The sequence below is a fragment of the Rhamphochromis sp. 'chilingali' genome (genome assembly GCF_963969265.1).
Source record: "Rhamphochromis sp. 'chilingali' genome assembly, chromosome: 14".
Classification (NCBI taxonomy): domain Eukaryota; kingdom Metazoa; phylum Chordata; class Actinopteri; order Cichliformes; family Cichlidae; genus Rhamphochromis; species Rhamphochromis sp. 'chilingali'.
Window position 1 is genome coordinate 10,781,891 of NC_137941.1, and position 18,355 is coordinate 10,800,245.

General features: G+C 38.9%; 3 protein-coding genes across 4 annotated transcripts; 2 read left to right on the forward strand and 1 right to left on the reverse strand.

Moving 5' to 3' along the window:
• Positions 1–1,682: 1,682 nt before the first annotated feature.
• On the forward strand, positions 1,683–2,800 carry LOC308409910 (olfactory receptor 4B13-like; the record flags this gene model as incomplete). Its single annotated transcript, XM_080902907.1, has 2 exons — positions 1,683–2,648; positions 2,792–2,800. 2 exons carry the CDS (start codon positions 1,683–1,685, stop codon positions 2,798–2,800), a joined length of 975 nt encoding a protein of 324 aa, XP_080759033.1.
• Positions 2,801–5,267: 2,467 nt separating this feature from the next.
• LOC308409376 (GTPase IMAP family member 8-like) lies at positions 5,268–10,751 on the forward strand. Of its 2 annotated transcripts, none has more exons than XR_013974007.1 (5): positions 5,268–5,404; positions 5,663–6,379; positions 7,551–8,891; positions 8,983–9,038; positions 9,676–9,714. XR_013974007.1 is itself a non-coding variant. In XM_080902076.1 (5 exons), exons 1-5 carry the CDS (start codon positions 5,383–5,385, stop codon positions 9,865–9,867), a joined length of 2,334 nt encoding a protein of 777 aa, XP_080758202.1. In that variant the 5' UTR covers positions 5,268–5,382; the 3' UTR covers positions 9,868–10,751. The 2 variants fall into 2 exon arrangements, 1 of the variants encoding a protein (XP_080758202.1); XM_080902076.1 differs by having other exon boundaries at positions 8,977–9,038; positions 9,676–10,751.
• A 118-nt stretch (positions 10,752–10,869) lies between these two features.
• On the reverse strand, positions 10,870–12,543 carry LOC308409388 (olfactory receptor 6N1-like). The gene has a single exon (XM_080902090.1). It carries the CDS (start codon positions 11,826–11,828, stop codon positions 10,899–10,901), a length of 930 nt encoding a protein of 309 aa, XP_080758216.1. The 5' UTR covers positions 11,829–12,543; the 3' UTR covers positions 10,870–10,898.
• Positions 12,544–18,355: the final 5,812 nt, after the last annotated feature.

Below are 18,355 nucleotides of genomic sequence, written 5' to 3' on the forward strand. Positions count from 1 at the left end.
GTACCCTTGCCCCTGGAGGGGGGAACTGCACCCAGACCCAGGTGGTGTTACCCTTTTCCCTGCGGTGGGGAGAGGCAGACCGCCCCGACTCCGCAGCAGCAGGGAGGCCCCACACTCCAGACCGCAGTCGGACGGCCAACTCCTCCTCCTAGCCTAGGACCTCATGGTTATACTGATCAGCCCACATAGAGGTCGGGAATGGAAGTAGAGGGACCTCTGGAGGAATTAAATGACACCCTGTGGAGGAAAACAATACTGTGGATATTGTGCAATATTGTGGAGAGGGTGATTTTAAGCCGAATGAATGTGCAAATGGTCAAAAGAACCCTCACATTTCTACTGGGTAAGAATCATTGAATGTACCTACCATTTTCTTTTAACCCCCTAGAGATTATAATTGAACTTTCCTCCACCCACAGGACAGACCAAAACAAAATATGAAAATCATTCCAAATGTGGGAAAAAAGGAAAAAATAAGAAGGATTAAAATTAGAACACCCCCAAGGACCATAACTGCCATTGTCACCAGCTGACAAGAGAATCATAATGAAATTAGTGTAAAGGAAATAATTTGCAATCATTAGCACTCTGCACTACACATGTCTATATTTGCATGCACTAATCACACTAATCAATTACCTACCTCAATATTACAAATACGACTGTTTTTATTATTTAACCTGTCACTTTTAAGGATAAACCCTTTAAATAACTTTGTAGGTCCTCTCAGATCAACTCATTTATTGATGCGTCAAGCATCTCAGTCAGATTCAGGTCAGGACTTAAAGTAGGTCACTCGAATTTCTTCATTTAGTTTATCTTAAGCCATTCGGAGGTAAACTTGCTGGTGTGTTTTGGATTATTGTCTTGCTGCAGAACCCAACTGTGTTCCGTTTGAGGTCACAAACAGATGGCCAGATATTCTCCTTCAGAATATTTTGGTAGACGTCAGAATTTATTGTTCAGTTTACCTTCATTTAGGTCCTGAGGCAGCAAAACAGCCCCAGACCATCACACTACCACCACCACCATATTTTGGTGATGGTCTTTCTGAAGTGCTGTGTGACGTTTACACTGAATGTTATCAGACACGCACACTCCAAAAAGTTCAGCTTCTGTCCCATCAGTCCACAGAGTTATTTTTCTAAAAGTCTTGGGGATCATCATGATGTTTTCTGGCAAAACTGAGACAAGCCTTCATTTTCCTTTTGCTCAGCAGTGGTTTTCATCTTGGAACACATTTTTGGCCAAACTCTTTCTTACTGACATTAACTGAAGCAAGTGAGGCCTGCAGTTCTTTGGATGTTGTTCTTGGGTCTTTTGCGGTCTTCGCTGCATCCTCGGGGTAATTTTGGTCAACTGGGCACTCCTTGAAAGGTTCACGACTGTCTCAGGTTTTCGTCATTTGTGGACATTTTCGGCTTCTGGCAAAAGAGAATCCAGTTACATGGACAAATATAAACAGCAAAGAGAAGGAAAACTTCCACTAATAGCCAGTCACGTATCCCCCCCCCCCCAACCAACAGAATTCCCAGGTGTGTGTTTTTTGTTGTTGAGCCAAAGGCAGTAATTAACAGGAGGCGTAGAGGAAGAGCAGATATTGTTAGGGGTGTAGATACAGCAGCTCTTTCCTCTGTACACTCACATGTTGTTACACTAAGAAGGTAGATGTTTCTCTGATCATGGATAATGTGTCTAATGTAAGAAGTTTCATTCTGTCAGGATTTAATGAGACGATGAATTTCAGAGTGCCTCTCTTCGCATTCACTTTACTGTATTACTGCATGATTTTATTTTTCAATATCTCTCTTGTGCTGCTTATTTTCTTGGATGAAAATCTGCACGAACCTATGTACATTTTCCTGAGTAGCTTTTGCATTAACACAATTTATGGGACCACAGGTTTCTACCCAAAATTCCTTTCAGATTTACTAAGGTCTTCTCAAACAATCTCCTATGAAGGGTGCCTTTTACAAGCTTTTGTCATATATTCATTTGTCTGCTGTGATTTGTCCATTTTAGCTGTCATGGCCTTTGACAGGTATCTGGCAATATGTCGACCTCTGCACTACCACTCTTTCATGACTAAGAGGAGGCTTTCACAGCTGGTGTGTTTCTCCTGGCTGACACCTTTCTGTGTTTTTGCCATTAATGTCCTGCTAACATCAAGACTGAAGTTATGTGGTATAAACATTCGGAGAGTCTTATGTGTAAACTGGTTAATTGTTAAACTTGCTTGTCCTGAAGCTGAAACCTTTACAAACCACATCACAGCATGTGCAACAGTTATCATTTATGTGTCTCATGGCTTTTTTATAATGTGGACTTACACACATCTCATTAAAACATGTGCGAGGTCCAGAGAGGACAGAGAAAAGTTTATGCAGACCTGCCTGCCCCACCTGACCTCTTTGATCACATTTATAGTTGTGATTGGTTTTCAGTCGATATATGTGCAATTTGAGTACACAGGTTTTTCTGAAAGTCTCAAAAACTTCATTACAGTTGAAATTCTCATCATTCCACCTTTTATGAACCCTCTCATATATGGATTCAAACTCACCAAAATACAAAACAGAATCCTGACTTTACTTAAATCTTACAAGAAACTAACTTACATCAAGTTTAGTTTACTTAAAAAAACAAGCGTAAAATGCAGCATTTTCCTTAGAGTAAAGAATTTACTATGTGAGCCATTCTGTTGTAGATGACTTATAGGGACAAGGCCACACTATGTTTTACTGTTTTTGACAAAGATCAATTGATAATGTTCCATGTTCTGTTTTCTCAGGAAATGTGACATCGAGTTTTGTATTTTTAGTTTTTATATTCTACCTTTTACTTCTTTTTTAATTTATGCACTTTGTAGATAAATGGTAATAGATATATAAAACAGCGTCTGTGGTTAATATTTCCTCCATGTTTCAGTCAGCAAAGCCTATGGCTCATCCCAGAGCAATAGCATTGACATGCTCTTATAGACTATAATCATGCTAAAAGATCATCTCTTGTTGCTTACATATCTTCTTTTGCAAAATTTTAAAAACTTGCATCCATAATTCTCTGCACATTTACAAATTAATTATGTTATTATTGAATAATGATCAATCATCTATTATACAGCATGGAATCCAGTCACTCGCAACCCTGAACTAGATAGGCCAGTGGACTGATAGATGAGCCTTCATTTATTTTTCATCTTTAATTCTTTAATCCTTTCTGTCTTATTATTAGACTCAATACTTGAAATGTGCAATTCACTTGTATTTTTATTTTTATTCCTATTTATTCTATTTATCCCCTTCGTATATTTTATTTATATTGTCTCTGTATTTATATATATATGTGTGTGTGTATAACTCTGTAACTTCTGTCGGTGCTGTGCTTTTTTGGAAATCGAATTTCCCAGAGGAACCCACCCGAGGGATTAATAAAGTTCTATCTTATCTTATCTTATCTTATCTTATCTTATCTTATCTTATCTTATCTTATCTTATCTTATTTGAACTTGAGGTGTCGTTGTGTCTGACTCTAATCATCACATTCATTACGATGTAAATTTGTGTTGCTGTTTGCAGTAGAGGGGTAGGAAGTAGAATGCTATTCAAGTGAAAGCTATTTTAGCTACATTGTTACCTGTACATTGTTACATTGTACACTTATATCAAAAATCTAATCAGCTGTTGCATAAACCTTGCATTGGGTGGTTGTATAATCAAGTTGTTGTGCACTTTAAATTAAATATTTAAAACATAAACAATAAAAACAAATAAAAAATCCAAAACTATGATAACAAGTGGGTTTTTCAGGTTTACCGAAAAACAAAATATGAAGCATTGATTTTTATCAAAAACTTGAGAGTAAAACCAAAAGTATGTTGAGGGTCCACATGTCAACTATGGATTTTCTGGACACTAATCTCATGAACTACAATAGCTAACTGTTGTTTAGTAGCTTATATTGTGTGCTGTGGCTACAACTGTAGCTTGCCTCCACCAGTGTGTGAATGTGAGAGTGAATGAATAGTGGCATTGTAAAGCACTTTGGGTGCCTTGAAAAGCGCTATATAAATCCAATTGTTATTATTATTATTATTATTATTATTATTATTATTATTATTATTATTATTATTATTATTATGTTAAAATATTTTTGCAGCCTAATAATCATGTTTTTCGGGCTCCGTGGTCTCTCAGCCTCAGACACATCACATACCAATAAAACATCTCAGTAAGCCAAACTAGATAACATGAACATTTTGGATTTTACTTTTATCAAACAATGCTGCATTAAGTTTCAAGCTGCTACTGATGTGGTTGCTAGACAACTTTTTAAGCTAACATTTGGCCTTAGCGGTCTTCTAGTGATCAGGTAGGCCAGACAGAGAGAGAGAGGATTGGCTAAGGCATAAGGTCTCAGAAGGTGAGGGAGAGGGAAAAAGTGAAGTATTCTTGTCTAATCTACTTAGTGCAATATACAGCATACATAAATGGAAAGCAGTAAAGAGCATAAGATGTAAGTAGATGACAAAATTCACGTTTCTTAGTTTAGAACAAAATCTTAATCTTAACTAGGGCCCCAAAATGATTCACCCTGGTCCTAACAGCATTGTTAATCTAATGTGAATATCAGGGTTCGGCTGTGTCAGAAGAGCTGATCCACTCAATCATCAGTAATGCACATGTAAGAAAACTAGGTTTATCTGGTGTTAATCAGGAAGCAAGGGTGTTTAATGCATTTTAACAGTTTTAGATTTCAGATTTCTCAATGAAAATGAACTGACCCGAAAACATACAAGGAGACACTACAATACTGCCCTTTACCAAGATTACAATTAAACGATCTATTTAATGTATTGATTTTGCTAAATTACGGAAATGATTATCTCACAGCAATCAATCAAATGCTAAAATATACTTCAGTAAACTTTAGATTACTGGAATTGCACACATATTGGCTTTTGTATGCAATATATTATGTATACAGGACGTTGGGGTTCTGCATACACAGATGTCTTAAAAGAGTTCCTCCCTCAGTAGTTTGGACCTTTTTTGGAGGACTAACAGCATGTTTAACTACTATGTAAGAACACAGAAAAGATCCTCAAATACACTCACTGAACTTAGGCCTTGGCTTCCTTGGCTCCTTGATGTAATTATACTGTTACAGAAATGTTACCTGTGTGAGCTAATTAGATGATATCTTCCACTAGCAGAGTGGTACGGGCTGGACTTTGACCTTTCATCAGACAGAGAGCTGAGTCAAGCATTAAAGCTCAGGCTGACACTGGGCTGGACGATATTTTTCCACTTCGCTTTGTTTTTGGGAAAACAGGGTTTTTAACTGTAGTGAATCATCTTTAAAGTGACTGATAAAGTTTTAATGGCTCACAGACACCATAAAGGTATGTTCCCGACTTATACTTTTATATGTCTTAAATGTATCCATACAACATTTGCAAGGCTGATTGATTTTAGTATATTAAATCCAATTTGTTCTATTTTCTTATTCTGTACATAATTCATTGCAGTTAAGAGAATTTCAGCATTTTGCATAGTTCAGAGGAAAGTTGTGAAACCAGTGGGAGGGCTTTGTCTCACATCAGCTGCTTGCATGCCAGAGTTGTGGTAATTCAGTGACATGTTGTCCTCTCTGCTGGCAGAGAACAAACACATTCTCCAGGAGCTCAGGATTGTGCTCTTGGGACACGACTGGCTGGAGAAGAGTTTGACAGGAAACACTATCCTCAGCAGACAGATGTTTGACACCAGCAGAGATGTGAAGATGTGTGTTAAGAGACAAACTATTCTTGATGAAGGACTTAAAGTGGTTGTGGTCAGTACCCCTGAAAGATGGATTCACTATTCTGTCCAAGACCCCAGCCTGGTAAATATGAACACAGCAGCCTGCGTGGCCATGTGCCCACCGGGACCTCATGCTTTCCTCATGGTTATACCGATCAGCTCGCACAGAGGTCGGGAATGGACAGTAGAGGGACCTCTGGAGCAGTTAAATGACACCCTGTGGAGGAACACGATAGTAATATTCACGAGATATGAGCAGCTGAGAGGGATGTCTGTGGAGAGTTACATTGCAAAATACAAGTTTCTGAAAAGCCTTTTGGACAAATGCATGTATAGATACCACCTTTTAGATACAAGCACTTGGGGAGAAGATGATCCCACTCAGGTTAAAGAACTTTTGGAGAAGATTGATGCAGTGGTTGAAGAAAATATAAAAGCAGGAGGAGTTGGTTATGTGACTAGAAATGACAAACTGTCCAGGATAACAGAGAGCCAAAGGAAAAAGGTGGAGGAGAGGGCGACTTTAAGGCGAATGAATGTGCATATGGTTAAAAGAACCCTCACATTTCTACTGGGTAAGCGTCACTTCATGCACCTATCATATTTGTTTTTTCAAGACATAATAATAATTGAACCAAAACAAAATGTGAAAATAAAAAAAAAAGTAGAAAAAAAAGAAAAATAAATCAAAATGATTTAAATTATACCCCCCTCCCAGGCCCATAACTGCCATCTTCACCAATTGTGAGGCATAACGGCATTAGTGGAAAGGGGAAAAAAATACAATCATTAGCACTCAGAGATTCAGTGATATTTATTTACACATATCAACATTTGCATTCAACAGACTAATCATCCATCCACCACAAACTGTGATGTTATTACTTATGTAGCTCAGAAAATTAGATTGGGTACAATCATTTTTATAATACTACAAACATTAATGTTTGTAATATGATAAATTACCTGGACTCATTTCTCCTTAGCCCAAGTAAAACATTTTTGCTGTTGTCTCTGGTTCCAGGTGTTTCATTGTGGTTGTACTTACTGTTTTATTTTGTTAGTCTTTTGTGTCATTTATATTATGTTCAGTTTTCTTTCCCCCATTTCTCCCTCTAGCTGTGTCTTTCTTCCTGCTCCTGTTTTCTCTCAGTTTGGATGTTTTAATCCTGATTCATGATTCACGGCAATAATGCTCTTTTTTGCGTGTTGAGACTCCTCTCAAGACTGCATTCATCAGTGTTGCTTGTGCACTTTTCTTACCACGCTTTTCCCTTCTGGTCAACTTTCCATTAATATGCTTTGATTCTGTGGTTGTCTTTTTGTTTGTTTTTAATAAGAACAATGCAAATACTGCTTTAAATACCAAGAATCATTTAAATACATAAAATGCCAAAATGTTTATTTAAATGTATGACACTAAATTAGATCATTTGAATGACAAAATTGCTCTTTACTGCTGGATGTGTTCATACACAACTTTATGCTAACAGTGTCATGATATCAAAATAAGTCAGGTATTCAAAGGTTCTCTTTGAATACCTGAAGCTGCTGAAAATCAGCTATTATGGTTCTTCCAAGTACTAACAGTAGTAAAATCTCTAATGAAGGAAACTTCTCATTCAAACCAGCATTGTGGAAACATCTAAAATTCATCATTCTCATTTACCTGAAACAACTGCAAGATGGAAATATACATTTGCAAAGCTAACATCATTACCTAAATCTTGCATTTCTGCAATACAGGAGAGTTTCCCCCAATTTCAGCGCTTCGAATTCTGGTAGTGGGACCGAAGCAGGCTGGGAAAAGCTCAGCTGGAAACAATCTTCTTGGTGGTGAAGTCTTTGCTGTGGGACAGTCAACATCACAGGTCACTGAGAGGGAGGGTGGTGCTGGCAAACTGCAAATAACTGTTGTGGACACTCCAGGATGGCATGGACGATACTGTTCCGAGGACACTCCAAGGGAAGTACAGGATCTAATTACTAGCAGTGCATCCCCGTGGGCTCCTACTCCTCATGCTGTCCTGGTGGTTGTACGTGCCGATGAGACCTTCACTGAAACCGACAGAATTAGAGCGGAGGAACACTTAAGCTTGTTCGGTCTCTGGGTGTGGATGCGAAGTATTGTGTTGTTCACCTGGGGAGACAAACTGGGAGTCACTCCCATTGAAGAGCACATTGAAAGATGGCCAGCTCTGCAGCAGCTTGTGGACAAATGTGGAAACAGATATCATGTTTTTGATAACTTAAACAGGGTCGGAGACATCCAGGTTAGAGCACTACTGGAGAAGATTGAGGAGACGGTGGTGGAGAACGATGCCAGATACTTGGTACAGAGTTTCATGAATCTCCAGGAAAGCAACAAAAAGCTGGAAAAGAGCTCCAAAAAGACTGTGAGGCAACTGAAGAAGGTTAAAGCAGAGAATAATGTCCTGAAAAAGACAGTTGAGGAGAGGGAAAGGACAGTAGAAGATATGATCAAGATAGCTAAAGAGGAAGATGGACAGGTTCGGGCTTTGAAGGTGACAACAGAAGATGAGAAGGAGTGGTTAAAGAAAGATTATGAAGAAAAGATAAGCATTCTAAACACTGAAAACACTCAACTCAAGAAGGACATTATGGAAAAAGACAGGGTGATAAAAGAGCTGTGTGCAGTGAAAAGACATTTCATAAAGTCTACAAAGCAAAGGAGTGAAGGGGACAAAGAAAAGCTTGAGGAAAAGATGAAGGCACAAGAGCAAGAAATTGCAGGCTTAAAGAAATTGTGTGTAAAGAAAGAAAAAGACACGGAGCAAATGCTGATGGATCACAGGCAAGAAGTGATGAAGCTCAAAGAGATGACGGAACAGCTGAAAAAAGAAAATGAAGATGCAAAGAAAATGTTGAAAGTGGCGATCAGTAGGATGCAGAGGCACTACAAAGAGACGGAAACTAACGGGACAAATAAGATGAACACCGTGCACTTTAATAAAGGTGATCATGGAAAAACTGTGGCAGACCTAAAGTTGCTGGAGGAGCTTAGCAGAAGACCAAAATGGGCATTCACAATACCTTCAAGTCATCATCGACATGTCATCAACCACTGTGAGTATGAGAAAGTGATCCTGAGTGTGGTTACACAATAATGAGTATACTCTGTAAGAACAAAGTCAAAATGTCACTCATTAAGTTCCAGAAGCAGAGCAGAAGAGCCTGGCTGTGCCGGACAGTGGTGCCAATGTCCAGTACAAGGTGAGTAAAAATGGAGTTGACAGTCCGACCATGATGAACGCACAAAACGCTCTAGATAAGACTAAGTTTCTTTTATGTGAACACAAAGGTCTTTACAGCTTTCCTAAAATACATTCCTAAAGTTTTTCATGCATCTCAGCCTCATTTATATCCATAACACATCAGTTTGATTTATTTATTTGTGCTTCATTTGAAGCATCAGAGTGGAACATGTATGACAATTCATTCAAATTATGATAAGGATTAATTCATTGGGCCTCCCTAATTTAATGGCAATCAACCAGAAGTAAATTATGTAAATATTTCACGCTGGGTTGAGGTATTTGACTCCACAAATACAATTTATTTCACTAAATTCACATCACTTACCTGAAAAAGTTATTTTAAGTTTCAGGAATATTATACGCATCCAAAATGTTTTGCAGATGCATTGTCATCAGGATTTTTTAGATTAGCTGTTTTCCCATTTTCCCAAACTACTGCCCAAATCCATTTAAGTGTGTTTACTCCAATGCTACTACGTCCTTTACTTATTCTTGCAAAAATCAAGTATGCTAACACACTGTACTGGAATACAACCCACAGTGTATTAAATAACTGAAAGATTGCCTAGTACAGTCCCTTTTTTCCCCAACAGAAAGAGTCTGCGAACCCAGCAAGCAGACATGAAGCAGGCTTGACTTCATCATGGCTCAGAGCCGGATGTGCAGCCTTCGGAGCAGCAGCTGGAGCCTTTGTGGCCTCATCCAGGGTGGGCACAGGGATGAATGCCAGGTCAGCTGGCTGGGCTGCAGCTGGGGCTCTCCTGGGCAGCTTATTGGTCCAATAAATTAGATACCTGATTCAAGAGACCTAAGATCTATTATATGACCATGTTCAGTGTACAGACGAAATATGGTCTTGGCTTCTACTGCTTTTGTGTTCTGTACGTGAAACTCAGTAACCCAAAGTGCATTTATTTGATTTTTTTAATGCCACATTGGAAATAATGTCAGCTGTACACTTTGATCTGCTGAATGTTAACAGCAACTGAGTAACTAGATGCAGATGCCAAAATTATACTCACATCACAACAGTTTTTGTGCTTTATTTTGGCTTTGAATAACTGGTAGTTTGAACATAAGTCCTCTGTATGGAAATAGATGGTAAAATAAAATATATATTGTACAGGATATGGCAGAAATGTTGGGGCATCTTAAACTATCAGACTTTTAGAAGATTTTCTGCTCACCCAACTCTGTGCCTGAAAATTGTACGTTCCAAAGTTTGACTTATACAAGGTCTTTTTTCACACATGGAAATCTAAAGCAAAGTTTGAATTAATATGAATATCTCAAAAACTATTAAAGATAAAAGCCTGAAATTTTCCTTAGTCTTACTGATTCAATTGTATGATTGTATGCTTCTAATAAGGAAACCTGATCTCTGACCTGACACATGCCTGACAAAAATCCTATTGATGGAAAAAATGTTTTTCCAAGAACATTTTAAAATAAAATAGTGAAATAGTTCCTCAAACCCTTTTCCGTTCTATTTATGCTATGACACAAAAAAGCTTCAGTTTAAGACAAATGTTTTTAATTCTCTTACATCCCACATGTGTATTTGTGTGTCTATTTTCAATTTGATTTGCATACAGCAGCAGAAAAACATCTTGTACTTCATATAACAACAAATAATTTCAATAAAAATGAACAATGAGCTGAAACAAATCCCCATTATTTTCCTGGATAAATGATGGGGCTCAGGGATGTATCCCTGACAAAATACTGAAACATGAATTTGCACCCTGTTTTGTCACTGTCTATGAACAAAGAAATAATGAGAAAAACATTGAGTGATTAAACTTTATTAAAGTGGTTATTTTTGTTTACGGTAAACAAAACTCAGAATTTTATTTCGTATTTTGGTAAGTTTAAATCCATAAATGAGGGGATTCATAACTGGAGGGATGACGAGAAATTCAATAGCGATGAAGTTTTGGAGGCTTTGGGGTAAATCTGCAGAGCCAAATCGCATATACATCAAATCAAAAAGTATTACAATCAAAAATGTGATTAAAGAAGTCAGATGGGGCACACAGGTCTGCATAAACTTCGCCCTGTCTTCTTTGGACGTTACAGATGTTTTAATAAGATGCATGTACGTCCACATTATGAAAAACCCATGCGAAATATACATGATAATTGTTGCATATGAAACAACACTATTTAAAAGGGTGTCTGTGTCAGAGCAAGCAAGTTTAACAATTACCCAGTTCACACAGAAGACCTTCTCAATTTTTGATCTGCATAAGGTCAGTCTTGATGTTAGCAGAATACTGATGGAAATAATGCATAAAGGAGTCAGCCAGGAGAAACACACCAGCTGAGAGAGCCTCCTCTTAGTCATGAAAGAGTGGTAGTGCAGAGGGCGACATATAGCCAGATACCTGTCAAAGGCCATGACAGCTAAAATGGACAAATCACAGCAAGCAAATGAGTACATGATAAAAGCTTGTAAAAGGCACCCTTCATAGGAGATTTCTTGAGAAGACGACAGCAGATCTAACAGGAATTTTGGGTAGAAACCTGTGGTCCCATAAATTGCATTAATGCAAAAACTGCTCAGTAAAATGTACATAGGTTCATGGAGGTTTTCATCCAAGACAATGAGCACAATCAGAGACACATTGATTAATATGATCATACAGTAATACATTAATGTGAGTGAGAAGATGGTAAGTCTGATATTCCTTGTCTCATTAAATCCAGAGAGAGTGAACATTCTCACAACAGAAACATTATCCATAATCAGAGAGCAATACTCACAATTTCAAATGTTCAGATTATACCTGACGAGTGTTCAAAATGCAGAGTGAGCAGCTACACTGTGCTGTGTATTCTCACTCCGCTCTCATTCAGCACCGTCTATTAATAAACGCTTTGATGATGACAGCACAACAGCTGGGAATTCAAACTCATATTGCCGGTCCTCTAATAACTCGTTTCCGTACGTATAAAAAAAATTGCATTCAGTTTCAGTAATTGAGTATTTTTGATTGTCTAAGGAGCTTGGAAAGAAAAGCTTCTGGACTTCTTTAAGTTGCTTGAAGACGTTGCACCTCTCATCCATCTCATTCAACATTATGCACTCCACACTGTATATAAATGCCACTTGTTTTGCACATATTCAACTCTGTATATTTTATATATTTTATTATTATTATTATTTTATTTTATTTTTTTACTATTTAATTTGTAAAAATGTGTATACACACACACACACACACACACACACACACACACACACACACACACACACGCACACGCAGGAAAATATTTAGTATACACATCCAGAAATGCATACACTATTATATATTGTACATATATTTATTAGTTTCAGGTTGGCCATTCTTGTATTTTGCTCGTTTGTGTTGTTGTGTTTGCACATCTCTGTTGCTTGTGGGGCTCGCACACAAGAATTTCACTCGCATGTGCTGTGCCAGTGTGCCTGCACATGTGATGTGACAATAAAAAGTGATTTGATTTGATTTGATCCGAGAGCTTCTTCAGGTCTAGCCTAGAACTGAAGAACCTTCACAGATGAGTGTTTTTGATATTAGAAAACTTTAAGAATTTGTGAATTGTTAACTTGTTAAGTAATATTTTTTCTAACTATGAATTATGTAAAAATTGCTGTAAAAATTAGATTATGTTAACTCTAGATGTCTGGCCTGTAGTGTTTTATAAATTTGATTTTTGCAGTGTACAGTGGTTAAGGTGTTCTGGTCCTGGGTTCAGTGTATAGAATTTTGTTCTGTTATTATTAAATATTCTTTGTTTAATGCCTAGTTTGTTTGTTTACATTTTCATCTTGTATTTTTTCTTGTATTAGTATTTTAAGTATTGAGTTAATTGTTCCAGTTACTATTTAGATCAGTTTATTATTTATAGTTTATACTTTTACTTTGTGTTTCTCAGTTTAGTTATTATTGCTAACTTCCTATTTTACTTAGGCCCTGTCTTGTGTTTTGTGCTACTTTCCCTCCTATGATGTGGTGATTATCCGCACCTGCAACTTATTTTGCACTTCCACTACACATAACATCTGGACTAATGGCGAAACAACTGGTTGCTCAGTGTTTCAACATCTGGAAGAAAAAACTGCTATCACAACTAAAGATCGACAAGGTACAACACGAATGCTACACCAGGGGGGAACAAGGTCGTCAGGTCAGGGGGGTGATATCATCTCGACCCTCCGAGATTGGGTATCAAGTGCCAAGGCCAACTGATGTGTGTGAGGTGTTTATTGTAAGAACACCTGACTTGACAGATATGATCATTGCTAAGCTGGAAACCTGGACCCTCTATGGCTGATTACAAAGCCCATATGAAGAACCATCTGAAGGTTATGGAAAATCCCTACTGTGACTATCATCGAAACCAACCAGCTGATCTACACTATGGCAGCAGTGATCAGTGAGGTGCTTGGCTACAAGATGAACAGCTACAAGGAGCAGTACCCTCCTTGTAGAAGGAGACTAGAAGCCAAGACAAGATGGAGGGAAGTGAGCCAAACATCGGAGCTGCAAAAAGGTGTGACGAAGAAATAAAATCATACTTGAGGCCTTGGAAATAGGGATGGGTATTAGGTTTTACCCGAAACCAGTGCCAAACCGGTACTTTTGAAATGGTGCCGGTGCTTAAACGGTGCTCGAACCGGTGCTCGAACCGGTGCTTAAAGAATGGAAAACACAAACTTTGTCCAAAAACCTCTCATGTTCAGCTGTTTTTTGTAAAAAGATAACAATGTTAGCCCTTTCTGCAGCTATAGGGCATATATGGTATCGTTCTTGGCTGGAGGCAGTGCTTAAACAATGGAATAAACACAAACTTTGTCCAAAAACCTCTCATGTTGTTGTTGCTGTTTCCCACTTTTTCTTTGGTCATTTTAGCCTTTTTGGCCAGGGTGAAGGGAGTACCTGCCATCAAACAAGAAGACAGCCGCATGTAACTACGACAGTGTTTGCTAGTTCACCTTACATGCATTGATTTAATAACGTGGTTAGCCTACACAACGTAAATTAAACACGAACTACATTAAGCTACTGACCCAGAGGAGAACGGCTGCTGCTGCCATCATCATCCGTCATCATTTCTGCTACACCGGCAGGGCTAGGGGCCTGGACTCTCCTCTGCGGGTTCTTGGGGGATGTTGCTAACCCCGGGTCCGAGGCACCATACCCGCAGTAGATGTGCTCGGTGTGAGGTCTCGCAGCAAGCTATCAAATACGGTTCATTTCTCAGCTTTTAACAAAACACTATAAGTCGCCAGGTTCGTCGTCAGATTCAAGGAGTTACCTCCTTTGCACAGTATCACCTTAAAGTACTTGTTGCAGGCTGCTGAGTTTGCATATTTTGCTGTGAAGTACAGCCAGACTTTTGACTGCTTCGCCTTGGGCATTTTTAATCTGTAGCTCTGCTCTAAAAGAACGTACGTACCTGGGCCCGCCTACTATCCTTGGAAAGGTAAAATGATTGGCTAGAATCTGAAGTGTATGACATCTCAGGAAAAAAAAAGCACTGAAATAAAGCACCGAAATGTGTTCTACTTTTCGGTCTGGTTACTACCGTTTATGTCACAACCTGTGCCATCATGGCACTGGATACCAGTACCCATTCCTACTTGGTAACTGCCAAGCAAAGACTCACAACCTTGGCTTGCCGTTTGAAGAGGTATACTAGAGAGATCGGAGTGAAGACCACACCAGCTTCCCTGAACAGGCTCCAGTAACCATCACAGTGGCAGATATCCAAGGCATAGTCTCAAGAATAAAGAGCTGGAAAGTAACAAGTCCCTGGGAGGCAGCAAACACCAAATATCTGCAGAAAGTAAGGCAAGTCCTGAGGAGACAGCTGAATGGGAAGAATGCAAGATTTAGGCAATCAACATCTCATCAAATACCCTGTTGGGATAATCAGTGAGACAAAGGAGGAGAAAGAAGCCACGGACCCCAAAACATCGAAGCTCCTAACAAGGCATGAATGGTTTCACCACAAGTCCACCCCAACCCTGAGACTAAACTAAGTGAAAGGAATTAGAGAATTACAGGACCACTATCCAGGATGAAACAACAAAGATCCAGGAGTACATCAGGAAAATGATCACGACCTATAGAGTGCTTAGTGAATACTTCAGGCAGCAGAAACCCGAGATAAAAGAAGAGGAATCATCATGGAAGCAAAGGTCCCTGAATGGTATGTACCACTGGAAGATAGAAGAGGTGACTGGTATCAAGAAATCCTATAAAGCGAGACTGAAAGACAGCACAAAGGTACTAATCATAGCAGCACAGGAACAAGCCCTAGGTACAAGATCCATAGAGGCTGAGGCCACCACACCAGCAAATACCCTAAGACCAGGTTGTACACTCTTGGCTTCCTTCTCCCCTCAGGCCATTTAGTGCTCAATACTAGACTAAATACTAGTTCAGCAACACTAGTTAGCAGAGGTTAGCAGATACTGTTGCTCAGGCGCTCTCGGGCTCTGTTGTTAAACTGGATTGTTTATCAATTGGAAGATCGATGGATTGTTCCCTGATTCCCCCAGATTCCTCCCGAGTTGCCCCCAATGGATCCATCAGAGTGTGTAATATCCATCCATCCATTCGCTTCCGCTTATCCTTTTCAGGGTCGCGGGGGGCGCTGGAGCCTATCCCAGGTGTCATAGGGCGAGAGGCAGGGTACACCCTGGACAGGTCGCCAGTCTGTCGCAGGGCCAACACACAGGGACAGACAACCATTCGCACTCACATTCATTCGCACATTCACACCTAGTGACAATTTGGATTATCCAATTAACCTATCCCCACAAGTTGCATGTCTTTGGACGGTGGGAGGAAGCCAGAGTACCCGGAGGAAACCCACGCAAACACGGGGAGAACATGCAAACTCCACACAGAAATGGTGGAATTGAACTCAGGACCTTCTTGCTGTGCGGCAACAGTGCTAACCACCGTGCCACCGTGCTGCCCTAGTGTGTAATATTAATATTTATTTATTTATTTATTTATTTATTTATTTATTTATTTATTTATTATGTTGCTCTTTGTTGTTTGCTTTCTCTTCTGTTTTTTTTTTTTTTTTTTCTCCATACAGGTGACCCAGACTGGTACTTTTAAATGGACTGGTACTTACATAGTGGCTTTCTACTCAATTTGAGCACTCAAAACACTTTGTACTCATCTCATTCACTCAGTCATACACACAGAGTGTTTTTACCTTTTTTTTTTTTTTTAGTGTGTAATATTAAAAAGGTAAAAACACAAGTACCAGTCCGGCATTTTTGTTAGTGGGTCTGAGGCGAGGCCCACTAACAAAATTGTGAAGAATGCTGATAGAATAAAATAGAATAGAATAGAATAATAATTTATTGTGAGTCTCATCCAGGACATCAATGAATAAGTTAGCAGGTGAACCAACTGCAGAACTGTAATAACACCTTAACACTAAATACTGAATAAAAAAAGGAGATCAGCATGAGCCAGCACAGTCACATATCACTTCTTTTCAACAACACCACAGTGAAGATGGCCAGCAGCACGAAACTCCTGGGCGTACAGATAGACCTGTCCTGTTCACTGCACAGTGGAGCTCTTGTAAAAGAGAGCCTTTTGCCCCAATTAAGAAAAGGTCACCTTCCCTTTCCCATCTCTACTACTCTCTTTGCATCTCTGATTGGTCAAGAGCCTGCTTTGCTTTAGACTGGCAATCCCTGAATATAGTGGTGGGGACAGCAGAGAATACTTATGGGACTCCACTTCCCCACATCTGGGATGATGCCTGACCAAAGCAAACAAACACATACGTGACCTCTCCCACCCCTACCACACACTGTTCTGCCTGCTGGATTCATGTTTAACTTTTGGACCTTCAGGCCATACTCAGTGCAGATGTTCCTGTATACTATACTGGCTACTTGGTTATAGGATTTCGTGCTATACGTCTATATCCTTCTGCAACAGCACCCTATCTGAAAAAAGGGAGGCAGCTTTTAAAGCAGCAGCCACCCACTGTGTGGATTCCAAATTCATAGAAAATATTGTTCTATCTTTGGTTCTATTATCTATATCTATTTTGTGAACTGTTATATATAGATGTCAGGTATTCTATATTTATCTAAACTAGCTTTTTAATATCAGTGTGAGCAAGGTTACAGAAGTACATAAAAAGCTCACAGCATACAGCAGTCATTCATACAAGTTGCCTTTTTTGAGATTTTAGCTTTTCAAATCAATCCTTATCCTACTTGCATTTTATGGTTTCATGTTTGTGACAATAGGAAGCACAGAAATGAATCGGTCACGATGTAGCTCGGAGTCAATGCCAGTTTAATGTTATATGCATATATGTTAATACAGAAGTTATAAAGGAAAGTGTAAAATTTTGGGTAGAAACCTGTGGTCCCATAAAGTGCATTAATGCAGAAACCGCTCAGTAAAATGTACATAGGTTCATGCAGGTTTTCATCCAAGACAATGAGCAGCACAAGAGAGATATTGCAATACAAAATCACACAGTAACAACTAAAGGATATCAGAATCAGAATCAGAATACTTTATTGATCCCTGGGGGAAATTATTTTTTGTTACAGTGCTCCATTATAAACAAACATTAACAAGACAGACAATACGCTAACTAAGAATAGTACAATATATATATATATATATATATATATATATATATATATATATATATATATATATATATATATATATATATATATATATATATATATGTATATATATACATAAAATCACTTATTAATAAATTGTTGAAAAAGAAACATGTGTAGCTGTAGCAGTAAACAGTGTGTTAAGTGGATGTGTTGTACAGGGAGATAGCCACAGGCTGGTGCTTTTCGGTAATCTCAGTCTCTCACTGAATGTGCTCCTGTGACTGACCAGCATGTCATGGAGTGGGTGGGAGGTGTTATCCAACATTGTCTTTATCTTGGACAGCATCCGCCTCTCCGACACCACCTTGAGGGAGTCCAGCTCCATCCCCACAACATAACTGGCCTTACGGATAAGAAGAGGGGTATTATATTCTCACTGTTTCATTAAATCCTGACAGAATGAAACTGCTTAGATTAGACACATTATCCGTGACAAGAGAACACATCTATCTTCTTAGTTGAATAAAAATGTGAGTGTACAGAGCACACATCTGCTGGATCTACATCCCTAACAATGTTTGCCCTCCCTCTACATCTCCTGTTAAGTACTGCTTTAGGCTCAACAATAAAACAAACACCTGGGAATTCGTAAACTG